Source organism: Hoplias malabaricus, chromosome Y, assembly GCF_029633855.1.
Source record: "Hoplias malabaricus isolate fHopMal1 chromosome Y, fHopMal1.hap1, whole genome shotgun sequence".
Classification (NCBI taxonomy): Eukaryota; Metazoa; Chordata; class Actinopteri; order Characiformes; family Erythrinidae; genus Hoplias; species Hoplias malabaricus.
The window spans coordinates 61271380-61284152 of NC_089820.1; the positions used below are offsets into that span (position 1 = coordinate 61271380).

The window sequence follows — 12773 nt, forward strand, 5'->3', positions numbered from 1 at the left end:
CATTAACTTATTTATTTCATAATTCTTATTATGGCTCCACTTGGAGATCATTAAGTAGAGTGTGTGTGTGTGTGGTGAAAAACACAGAGAGAGAGAGAGAGAGAGAGAGAGAGAGAGAGAGAGAGAGAGAGAGAGAGAATGTAAAGAGATGGAGAGAGCGAGACAGACGTTAAGTGAGAGAAAGGGACAGAGACATAGAGATAGATGGAGAGAGAGAGAGAGAGAGAGAGAGAGAGTACTGTAACAGTAAGAGAGGGAGTTGAGGGTGTCCAGGTAAGGCTCAGAAGGATGTAGTTCTGAGGTGCAATAACATCACAGCCTCTGGGCCAATGAGCTGCGTCCTTTAGCCACAGCTCTGTGCTAACGTGCGGGAGTTAAAGGCTGCGCGCGCTCATACCGTCTAAGACCAGTACTCTCTGCGGGCGACTGCACCTGCCTCCGCTTCACTTTCACTGGATTTAAATACGAACGCCAGCACGAACGAGGAGACGCTGAACGTAAAACACGACACCGGTGCCTGGACCCCTACGATCGCCACCGGCTCCAGAGAAACGCACCGCAATGCTGCTGCTGAGGAGGCTCGCGCTCGCATCTCTGCTCTGCCTCGCGCTCGCCTGCTGCTGGGGAGTCGCGTGCGGTCCGGGGAAAGGTTACGGAAAGCGCAGACACCCCAAAAAACTCACGCCCCTCGCGTACAAGCAGTTCATCCCCAACGTGGCCGAGAAGACCCTGGGCGCGAGCGGCAAAGCCGAGGGTAAGATCACGAGGAACTCGGAGAGGTTCAAGGAGCTCACGCCCAACTACAACCCGGACATCATCTTCAAAGACGAGGAGAACACGAACGCGGACAGACTCATGACTCAGGTACGGAGCTGCGTAAAATGCGTAAAGATGCGCAAAAGCGCGGTCTGCTCGGGTGCCATTTGCGTCCTATTGATTTTCTGTCCTACGGGATCTGACAGTCCTTTTTCTTTCTTTGCTTTCTTTCACCGCTCTATTTCATTTTGTCTTCGTTACATTCTTTTTCTTTCCGTTTCTTAGTCTTTCCTTGTTCCTTTTTTTCACCACTGTTTCTTTCTTGTTTTTAATATTTCTTTCATTTTGTTCCATTTTTCTCTTTCTGTCTTAAATACTTATTTTGTTTCTTGCTTTCTTTTTATTTCTCCTTTCTTTCTTTCTTTCTTTCTTTCTTTCTTTCTTTCTTTCTTTCCTTCCTGAACATAACACCTACAGACATTTTTGGACACCCCTGGTACAGTTGATTTTCTGAGTGCAGCTAAGTGAACAGATTCTCCACAGGGGGCTATGCTGCTCTTATGCTAATTGAACTGCATAAAACACATCTGAAAATGTGCCAGAACCTTTGCACACCCAGAATGGTTAAGATCTCTGTGTTCCAGCCCATTGGAGGTGCTTTTTATTTATTTTTATTTTTTTTTACAGTGAGATTACACCATTCACATTTCGAAAATCCATTGAAGGTCTTGAGAACACCATTTCCCATGATTCATCCTCATTACAAACAGCCCCGAACACACTCAGGGGCATGGGCTCTGCGGTGACACTACAGGAACACACTACTATGTTTCCAAACTGCTCCAGGGTCTCGGGGTCCTGGGGGTCGCCTGTGGTCACTGTCTGTCTGTTCTCCTCCTGTCTGCGTGGGTTGTCTCCTGGTCTCTAAAAACACATGTTGTTAGATACGCTGGCTGTGGGAAATGTGAATATGTGAGCGATTGGATGAGTGTGTGACTGATTGATTGCCCTGCCCTCTCCGGAGGTTCGCCAGTCCTTCTATGTGGACTCTGAACTTTCACAGCAAACGTCTGGAATATTCAGTAACATTGAACATATCGCTCAAAGGGTTAAACCATGTTCACTAAGCTTCAGATCTAACCCAGATTCCCCACGAGGACTTAAAGAGTTCCAAAGAGGCCTTTATGTTCCTTCGGGAAGTCTGTATGCCGAAGCCGTCACTGGCTTTGGGCATGTTGTTCTTAGGCTCGTTTCATGCTTTTTTGGAAGCGTGCATGTCTCTACAAGGGTGACTAATTGACTTCTATTAGGAAAAGCGTCTACCGATGCTTGGATAAGTAGTGTATATATGCAAACGTCCTGCCAGCATCGTCAAGTGATGACTTGTGTGTCTAAAAATCATTTCAGCTTTCCGTACTCCTCTCTTTCTATTCAAACATCTGTGCTAGTTAAGGATGTAAACATAACCGCTGGACATTTCTGCACTTTGTTAGCTTCGCAACAACGTACTGCACAGTGTTTGCACAGTTGAAAATCATACGTGTTGACGTTAATGTCGCTTAGGACATGGCTTCTTGCTCGTGAACCACCGAGTTTGAACGGGTCCTGTCTGCTGACCCGGCTTTCAGAGTCTAATCTGGGTCAGGAGTGATCTGAATAGCTGATGTTGCGTGTCTATTATTGGCCTTTATGCTAGTGATACTCCAATTATGCCTGAGATGTTCTACTGCGCTTCTTTAATGGAAGCGATTGGGTGGTGGTGGTATTTATTTGTGACTAGAGACTTCCAGTAAAGCACCAGCCTCATTATCTTTATCCTATTGCATCACTAACTGTTCCACTAGATCCAGACTAAACCCTTCAAATCCTAGTGTACTCCACGGCGGTACTCTAAAAAGGCTGTACATTTCAATAAGGATTTGCATTCAGCCACGTTAACGTAAATGAGGTCAGGTGCTGATGTTGGATAATTGGTTCTGGATCACAAACACCCCACCAACCCAACCCAACTCAACACAAGGGTATAGGTTGGTGCTCGCATGGGAGATTTATCCGCCTTTAGTCCATGTTTGGCATTAGGCTGCTCTAGGGAAGTCCCGTTTCATTCCACGCTTTTCCAAGGAGAATACACTGTAGCTGTGGATGGAAGTGGATTGACTGGGAGCGATTTGTCTTCTTCTCTCTCTTATTTCAGTCCAGGTTGCAACGTCAATGCTTCCTCTCCATTCAAACCAGCTGTCAATCATGGTTTAAACTAAAACCAGTATCTGGGGGAATGACAATTAATGTTTCTAAAGCAGCCAAGGTTTAAGCCTAGTACTGAACCATGGTTTCTTTGAGATGAAAAATCTCAATTCAATGTCCTAAGATCAATCCCTAATCCAGGAAACAGCCCCCTTTCTACCTTAAACTTACAGCTTCAATATTGTGATGCTCCACTGATCTAATAGAATAGAGCCTCTGTCGTTGCTATTTTGGGCTCAGCACTGCAGAAACCACACTATGTAAATTTGGGAGGCAGGCAGGAAACCACCCCTTCTCCTTCCTTTGTTTTCAGGACAGTGCTTACCGGTATTACCTACGATCCCTGTGCTAATACCTATTCTTCCATTTACACACAGCATCCAACAAAGCTAAATGCTCAGACAGGTGTTAAAGTAACCCCAGGTAAGATATATATATATTTTTTTCCTCTTTGGCTCCCCATACAGAGTGTAATTTAAAGCTGTGCTGAGACTAAAGTAGCAAAGACAGAGGCTCTATTCTCCTTATTACAGTTCAGTAAAGCTTCACTCTGATTTACAAGCTGTAATTTTAAGATAAAAAAAACTACCTAGTGTTGCTTTAAGGAGATTGATTTAAACACTTTTCTGTATGTTTTGTTTTTCCTGCTGCTACACGCACCCACATTGTGTATCCACACAGTTCATCACATCGGCTTCTCAGACTGACATCTCTCTCTCTCTCTCTCTCTCTCTCTCTCTCTCTCTCTCTCTCTCTCACACACAGAGGTGTAAGGATAAGCTGAACTCCTTGGCGATCTCAGTGATGAACCAGTGGCCTGGAGTGAAGCTGCGAGTGACGGAGGGATGGGATGAAGACGGGAATCATCTGGATGAGTCTCTTCACTATGAGGGTCGAGCGGTGGACATCACCACGTCTGATCGTGACAAGAGCAAGTACGGCATGCTGTCGAGGCTGGCCGTGGAGGCGGGGTTCGACTGGGTCTACTACGAGTCCAAGGCTCACATCCACTGCTCCGTTAAAGCAGGTGGGCTTCACACTCCATTTCAGTTTAGCTGCCACTAGGGCTATGTTCCAATCCGTAGCAGGCTATAGCTACCTTGCTCCATATCACCTACTTAGGCAGCAGCGTAGGTTTAGCAGCATTTGAGCCTAAATGAAACCTTACTGAGGCTGAAACAATAGCCTGAGCCATCAGCTTTAGGGTAGATGCTGGAGTCTCTCTGTGATATTCTGATGAGAGCATTTAGCACAAAGCTAAAGCCCTAGGTTTGAATCCATGCTAACAGTGATTCATTCGCATACAGTTGGGTATGCATTAACACTGTTTAACATTGTTGTTTTGTTCTTTAAATGCAGTTAAGTCCTACCACTACTGTCTGAGAGAAGTAATTATACATGTGTAATGGATTACCTCTTTGAGTAAGAGTATGAAGTAGAAATGATTGAGATGAGAGCTACTATAGGGGATTACATGCACATGCATGTGCACACACACACACACACACACACAAAACACTACCACACAGTAGGTGTTGCGTCAACATTACAAATGTTTAATTTAACACCAGGGACACGACTGTGCTTTAGTTACATAGATCCAGCTGTGTCCAGGATTAAGGGACTTTTAGTTTGAAAAGCTGCTTTTCAATACACAAACATCTGATACACAACTCAGGACTCCACCTCCAATGCAAATGCAGGGTGTTTCTGAGCTTAGCAATGTGTAAGGTACATTTGAGTGTGTGTGTGTGTGTGTGTGTCTGTCTCTCTATGGTTAGAAGTTACTGCACCTGAGCAAACACACACAAAACACACACAGCCTCAGTGTCAGAACCTATTACAATGACAATACACCACAACTTTGCAATTAGTCCTTCAGTGTTTAAGAACCAATGAAAGTGTGTGACGTTTACATCTCAACTGCATTCATTTAGGACGAGGCAGTGCTGCGCTCAGTGCCAAGTGTAGGCTAGAGGGATATAGCTGCTGCGTTCAGTTGGTTGTCAGAGCTTGGAGTGGAGCTGAGCACGTTCAAGAAACATCCAGAAAATACAACGCCCTAGATTTTCATTATTACCTTGTACCTGGTTAGCATTGTTAGTGATACCATTAGATAACACTTCATTATATGATATTTTACACATTACACCACCATGGAAACATGTCCACGTACAGCAGTTGGACAGTGATGTGTGTACGACTGATTATAAACGAACATGCTCATAAACTATAACACTACTGCTTTTACACTGTTGACGTGTGGGCAGCCATCTTGGATTCTGAACATGGGGTTTTGAGGCTTTTCTGATTTTCTGAGTATGAAATCCAACTTATAGGGGCTTTCCAGCTGAAGTTTCTGCTTGACCGACATGTTCTACCAAAGTTAAGTACTGTTCCAATGTGGATTAATCTTTAAACTGGATTAAATCACTTCACACTAGTCCTGTTCTGTGGTTGGTTTGTTGGATATGGATTTAGTCGAGTGTTGGAATAAACTGCATTGTCAATAGTGGTTCCTGGTTAATTTTAATCTAAGGCCTCAGTCTGGTATTCAACAAAACAGGGTTTCTCTGTTTAGCTGGATAACTCAAGCCTCAAATCATAAGTGTCCAATAGGAAAAGAGCTGAAGGACTTTAAAGCTTTGTATTAAAATGCTTTGTGGAACAGCCCCCTGAGTGTTTTGATGTTTTTGATGGAGTTGCACAAGTAGGGATTCAGTTTTAAATCTGGATTAAATCTAATCAACATGGTCTTATCATCTTGTGGGACTTAACCGTAGTCCATCACCAGTGGCCCTTCACTGGTCATGGTCTAGTCCCTACGTGGTCCCTACTTTAATCTACTCAGATTTTTGCTTTTCCATTAGGCAATATTGGTCCCTGGTAGTTTTTTGCTCCCTGCTAGCTCCTGGTTCCAAGCGACCCGAGTAGGGACTAAACCATAATACGTAAACCTTGATTGGCCAAAGAGACTTGTCTACACAGTGAAATGCAGACCTCAGGCACATACCGGGTGTTCGTGAAATTGCCAAGTTACAGCAGAGATCACATTTGTTTTTATCTGACTCACAACGGCAGCTCTTAACCTTCCTCTTGTGTTAGGGTCTTGACCGACCAGTTTTTAGGTTTTAAAAACTACTCCATAAATGTTTATTGCATCAAGAGTTTTGACTTTGTCAGGAACTTCAATTTAAACAAAATAATAAAAAAAACTTTACTAAATTATAAAATGCTCCATTATAAAAGTGGTGTCGCAGTCACACAGCTCCAGGGACCTGGAGGTTGTGGGTTCGATTCCTGCTCCGGGTGACTGTCTGTGAGGAGTTGGTGTGTTCTCCCTGTGTCTGTGTGGGTTTCCTCCGGGTGACTGTCTGTGAGGAGTGTGGTATGTTCTCCCTGTGTCTGCGTGGGTTTCCTCCGGGTGACTGTCTGTGAGGAGTGTGGTGTGTTCTCTCTGTGTCTGCGTGGGTTTCCTCTGGGTGACTGTCTGTGAGGAGTGTGGTGTGTTCTCCCTGTGTCTGCGTGGGTTTCCTCCGGGTGACTGTCTGTGAGGAGTGTGGTGTGTTCTCCCTGTGTCTGCGTGGGTTTCCTCCGGGTGACTGTCTGTGAGGAGTGTGGTGTGTTCTCCCTGTGTCTGCGTGGGTTTCCTCCGAGTGACTGTCTGTGAGGAGTGTGGTGTGTTCTCCCTGTGTCTGCGTGGGTTTCCTCCGGGTGGCTGTCTGTGAGGAGTTGGTGTGTTCTCCCTGTGTCTGCGTGGGTTTCCTCCGGGTGACTGTCTGTGAGGAGTTGGTGTGTTCTCCCTGTGTCTGCGTGGGTTTCCTCCGGGTGACTGTCTGTGAGGAGTTGGTGTGTTCTCCCTGTGTCTGCGTGGGTTTCCTCCGGGTGACTGTCTGTGAGGAGTTGGTGTGTTCTCCCTGTGTCTGCGTGGGTTTCCTCCGGGTGCTCCGGTTTCCTCCCACAGTCCAAAAACACACGTTGGTAGGTGGTTTGGCGACTCAAAAGTGTCCGTAGGTGTGAGTGTGTGAGTGAATGTGTGTGTGTGTTGCCCTGTGAAGGACTGGCGCCCCCTCCAGGGTGTATTCCCGCCTTGCACCCAATGATTCCAGGTAGGCTCTGGACCCACCGCGACCCTGAACTGAGTGCCAAATCTGGACTCATAAACACACTATACACCAACAGCCTACAGCTGGCTCCTCCTACAACCACTCGAGCTTCAGTTAGGGGCTTCTATCTTTGTCTGTTTCACAAAACAAGGAAAGACAGACAAGTCCAGACACGTAAGGCCCAGTCAGTGTAGAGTTGGTGTTTTGTAGAGTGTACATCTCCAGTTTACAGTCTGCAACAATGAACAATTAAAACCAATCCTTTTATGGAGAAGGAAGAATAACAAGGTCAACAAGAGGGAGGAAAGAAGAGGAAGGTTAAAATTAGTCCAGACTTTTAACAGAGTTTAAACATTCCCTGGAGTTGTGGCAGATGAAGGACTCCGGCGAGAGTTGGACAGTGCAACAAGGAATGCCAAAACTCTGCTGATCTGTCTGAGCTGGGGCACGGAGCTGTGTTCAGTCTCAAACAACAAAAACAACATGTGAACACAAGATGAGGAAACAATGATTTTGTGACATCACCTGCTACATTTCAGAGGGCATTCTAGAGGGAAACAGACAGGTACCAAGTGAGTAGAGCCAGTGGAAAGCACTATAATTCAAGGCCTTATTAAGCTAGGTTTGCATTTAAATAATTACAATTGATTTTCCGGACCTGCAGACTTTGATTTAGCCCCATCTCAGACAAAACCCATTGTCAGTGGGATTTTGACATTGTTATAGTCCAAGACTACAGCTTTAACGCTGGAAAACTGCCCCATTATGTTGAAAGGTCTGTAGACACCTGCGGTTTAACATTCATTATTGAATTAATTTATTTAGCTCCAGTAACAGCTTCTACTCTTTTTAAAGAGGACATTAAGTGGTGTCGGAACATTGCTCTGTGAGTTTTATTGCATTCAGCCGTGATGGCATTAGTATGGTCAGGTACTGATGTTGTATTAGGTCTGGATCACGATAAACAAGGGGCAAAAGTCAAAGATTTTGATGTGATTCTCAGATGTTATTCAGTGTGGGCTTTTTTACTGCTCCACATCCTTTCAGACCCATGGTGCTGAGTTATAATTCTCACGGTGGAAGGATGGATCCAGGCGCAGAGAGAGAGAGAGAGAGAGAGAGAGAGAGAGAGAGGTTCTTCTCTCCTTGGGACAGGGGTGGTCTCTGACATTTGTGCTGTACCCCAGCTTGTTAAATTCTAACCCTTATGATTTGAATTGGATTGGATTATTTTGTTTACCCCTCTCTCTCTCTCTCTCTCTCTCTCTCTCTCTCTCTCTCTCTCTCTCTCTCTCAGAGAACTCCGTGGCTGTTAAATCCGGCGGCTGTTTCCCGGGCTCGGCGACGGTGCAGCTGGAGTGCGGCGGCACGAAGCTCGTGAGGGATCTACACACAGGAGACCGCGTGCTGGCGGCGGACGAGCAGGGACGCGCGGCTTTCAGCGACTTCATCATGTTCATGGACCGAGAGCCGCGCGCGCGGAGGCAGTTCGTTGTCATCGAGACTGAGGAGCCCACGAGGCGACTCACGCTCACCGCGGCGCACCTTGTGTTCGCGCGCGACGGAAACTCCACCGCGCGGATGGCCGCGAGGTTCGCGAGCAACGTGCGTCCGGGGCACGAGGTATTCGTGTCCGAGGAGAGCGAGGAAAAAGCAACCGGGCGTCTGCAAAGCGCGCGGGTGACGCGAGTGTACACCGTGGAGCTGGCGCACGAGGGCGCGTACGCGCCGGTTACCGCGCATGGCACCGTGGTGGTGGACCGCGTGCTGGCCTCGTGCTACGCGGCAGTGGAGAAGCACAGCTGGGCGCACTGGGCGCTCGCGCCCGCCAGACTCAGCCACGCGCTATCGGGATGGATACAGCGCGCGGGGAAGGACGACAGGTGCAACAACATGGTGACGTCAGCGACGAGAACAGAGACGGAGGAGGCGCGCGGGATGCACTGGTACGCGCGCGCGCTGCTTCGGCTGGGCACGTGGCTCCTGCACCGAGACTCGTTTCATCCGCTCGGGCTCGCGGACAGAGACACGTGATCCAGCCCCGCCCTGTCGCGCGCTCTTAATGACCCAGACAACATACCCATGTGGGGCCAAAGCGGGCAGCCCGTCTGGGTACCAGCTCGTTATAACCACTGGTTAAATGTTGGCCCCACATACGGTTGCCCTCCAGGGTCAGTGATGGGACCAGGATGGGTTTAACATAGGGTCCATATGGGTAGCCCACCTAAGAACTCTCTCTGAATTAGAACACACTATGGGCCCCAGAGTGTTACTGGGCTGCCCTCATTCATCCCATAGAGGCAGCCCCAAAGTGCCCCCCTAACAGCAGCCCACCCAGAGCCAATCTTGAACCCAGCCATCCCATGTTCAACCCCATGTGGGCCCCTCTAAGGTGATTGTGCTGGCTGACGAGAAGCCTTAACACATTGTGATTTGTTCAGTAATTTATTACTTAGCAGTTGAAGAGCTTTTATTTATTTAGTTACAGTGCTTGCAAAGTGAGAATTGCATTGTTTTCTTCTTATTACAACTTCATTCTCTCATTTCAGTGTAATTACACTATAACAACAATGTAATAATCAGAAACATGTTCTGTTTCACAGCTGGACTACAGTAGTACATATATACGTATAAGTTGTACTACTGTAACCCATGTTAGAGTGTATTGTTAGTTATAAATGCTTGTTGTTAATGTGTTATTACACTGATTATAACAACTTGAGCCTCCTTTAAGTATACTTGCAATCCATTTATTACAAACTTGATTAAATTTCCCTGTATGCTGCGTCTAAACTCATTCCCTATGTTCTCACTATATAGTGTGCTATAATAGGGAGCAGTGCAAGTGAAGGTGTTACAGAAGGCAGTGAGTGATTTGGGACACAGCCCTATAGGGGTTAAGCTCATTAATGTGTGACGTAAACACCCTCAGGTGCATTAACTTATCAACTCAAGCTTGTGGGATCAGTCCTTGCCTTGGTGTGTTTGTTTTCACATTAGAAAAAAAATATCATTACTAATGTCAAGCCACCATTGGTGCACGAGTCTTCAGAACCAAACACTGTAGGGCATTGTGTTTCCTGTGTTCACTAGTGAGCACAATGTGCACTGCTTATCGCAGCACATTATAGAAATAATTATAAAGGGCATGAAATGATCTAGACATAGGGCACATATGGGACACTCAAGATGTCGGTGAGCTCAAAGCTGATTGGCAGGTTGCTTTTAAGGAACTGCTGTCCCACTTCCCCAGTAAACAAGGAACGTCCCTGGACGTTCAAAATAGGTCTAAAAGTAGTCTGTCCGTCAAGGACATATTTTAAACGTCAATGGACGTCCAAAATCCATCTTAATAAGTTAGTTAAGTGGTGACCAATCGATAACGTCAGTGGACGTCCAAAACGCGTTTTATACAAGTAATTTATTTCGGGACCAATTAATAACGTCAATGGACGTCCACAATACGTCTAATAGTCGTCTTTTCAATGTCTGTGTTTGGACGTCTTTTCAACTTTCATTTTCAACCTCAAGAGAACGTTGATTAGACGGCAGTCTTTACGTTATTTCAACGTTGAATCAACGGCTAATTGTTTACTGGGTCTCTTATGTCTTCTCTTTCTTTAGTCACCGATTGTGCAAATGGTTATTATGTTCTCGTCTTGCAAGCACTGTGGTTCCTTCAGGAAATCTGTTTGGTTCTAGTTTGGTTCTTCTTCTGTTCTTTGTTTTGTTTTCTTTGACTGGAAAAGCGCACGTGAAGAGGTGTGATTGACTATTTTTCCTGATTAACACACTCACATTCTGTCTAAATTATATTTTTATACACAGATTTGTATATTAGAGTTTTTCTGGGAGGGACCTAAATGTTCCACTTGTTTATGGGTGGGAATGAGCTGCTAAAACGTGTGTGTTTGTGTCTGAGGAGTGTCCGTCCGAGTGCGTGTGTTTACAGCAGTAGTGTGTTTTTTTTCCTTTCACCTGTACACTCACTGAGAACAGATACGGAAATAAAATGGCGGTCTTAAAGAGAACGTTTTGATGTTTTTGAAAGCCAATGAAAATAATGATGATTAATTGCAATTTAATTGTCAAAGTCCTGACCAACAAACCCACACACGGAGCGCTGTCCTAAAACGACATCTCACACCCATTAACCTCCAGCTTCAATGAATTAAATAATAGTTCCTGCACTACGTTTAATCGTTGTACACTGGCGCCATCTGGCGGAACCGCGCAGAACAGCAACCAAGACACAATCTCTCAGCGTTTTCTTGTCCTTAAACTTTGAATATAATCGTACAAAAATATACACCATTATTTAACCCTTTGTAGATTTATAGCACATTTCTTTAAGGATTTGTTGACCCCACAAGAGGAGGAGAGAAGTCAGGTCCTGACTTAATCCCTGTCCCAGTAACCAGCCAAGAAATGAGGCTTAGTTATTAATCAATCCCGAATGTATAAGTTAACGGTATGTGTTAGTGGACGATGATTGATGCTGACCTTCAAGGAACCACGGGCCAAGTGTCAGCAAAGAAGGAATCGGAGCATCCAGCATCAGACATCAGTGAGACATCAGTGAGACCGGAGCGACGATTGACGGGGACAAGCTGGAGTAAACACTGGAGCCCTGCTTTCTCCCTCTCTCTCAACAGTTTTACTCACACATGACCCCAGCGTGGAGGGGGGCTCGGGTCAAACTTCTTAATGAGGAGAGCGAGTAAACGCAGCTTTAAAGAGCTGTTGCGACAGGGATTGAAATTCCACTCGGGCTGTAGCTGCTGCTGTTGACTCTGCGAGGTTCAGACTTGCTGGAGAGCGACAAAAAGCAGACGGAAGGATGACGACCGAGAGCTAAAGGCTGCAACAAAGACACATTCCAAAGAGGAACAGAAACCAACCCTTCACTAATCCCCTCGCAGGGTCCACAGTCCACTCCGGGGAAACGTTGACGCTCCGCAAACACCAGGCATCGGGGGGGGTCTCGGAAAATATTTCAGACGTCTGAGAGTAAAAGAGTGAAGGGAATAATAAAGGATGAATCGGTGTTGTGTGTAAGAGGCAGTGAACCCTCCTCTGCTCAGTGTGATCCAAGGTGGAAGGTATTCACTGCTGGTGAGGGGCGTTATTTAAAGGGAAAATATGATCCTGCAGAAAACGAGAGGAATTCATTTGCTTGAACCTGTTGATAGATGTCTTTAAAGACAAAAGGAGAGACACACAGATGAACAAACAGACAGACACATGGATGGAGGCTTCAGTTTGAAGAATAAATAGACAGAGAGTTGTATAAAAGCCACTGACCTGCTGTGATTTATGTCTTTGTTAAAACCAGCAAATTAAAGCAACACTAGGTAGTATTTTTACCATAAAATTATAGCTTCAAAATCATTAACACGGCTGTTAATTAACTGACGACCTGAAAAACTACTAGTGAGAAGAGACTGTGCAAAACTACAGTGAAATTCAAACTAGTCGATTCTTTTTTACACGGAATCTGTTGAACTGTTAAAAGACGAGATGACATCACGTATGCAAATTAGCGTGTTCCATAATTAACGGCATTTAGTGACTTTTCAAGCAGGGTTTAGCTACTTTCTTCTTTAAAAAGTTGGCAGCACTGGGTATGATACCATCGTCCACCCCCTTGATTTCAGGACAGTGCTG

At 45.7% G+C, this 12773-nt stretch overlaps 1 protein-coding gene across 6 annotated transcripts; it reads left to right on the forward strand.

Moving 5' to 3' along the window:
- Positions 1-561: 561 nt before the first annotated feature.
- On the forward strand, positions 562-9231 carry LOC136679146 (tiggy-winkle hedgehog protein-like). Of its 6 annotated transcripts, none has more exons than XM_066657479.1 (4): positions 562-864; positions 3766-4027; positions 8404-9002; positions 9036-9231. In XM_066657479.1, the coding sequence occupies exons 1-4, from the start codon at positions 562-564 to the stop codon at positions 9138-9140; spliced, it is 1269 nt and encodes a 422-aa protein (XP_066513576.1). In that variant the 3' UTR covers positions 9141-9231. The 6 variants fall into 6 exon arrangements, with proteins under 6 accessions (XP_066513576.1, XP_066513575.1, XP_066513579.1 ...); XM_066657478.1 differs by having other exon boundaries at positions 8404-8989; positions 9020-9231; XM_066657482.1 differs by having other exon boundaries at positions 8404-8972; positions 9033-9231.
- The last annotated feature ends 3542 nt before the right edge of the window (positions 9232-12773 follow it).

Bases quoted from the DNA above. Each gene is read 5' to 3' on its own strand.
- LOC136679146 (XM_066657476.1), top strand. From the start codon at position 562: ATGCTGCTGCTGAGGAGGCTCGCGCTCGCATCTCTGCTCTGCCTCGCG. The intron at 865-3,765 runs GTACGGAGCTGC...TCTCACACACAG, and splicing joins CGGACAGACTCATGACTCAG to AGGTGTAAGGATAAGCTGAA. The intron at 4,028-8,403 runs GTGGGCTTCACA...TCTCTCTCTCAG, and splicing joins CCACTGCTCCGTTAAAGCAG to AGAACTCCGTGGCTGTTAAA.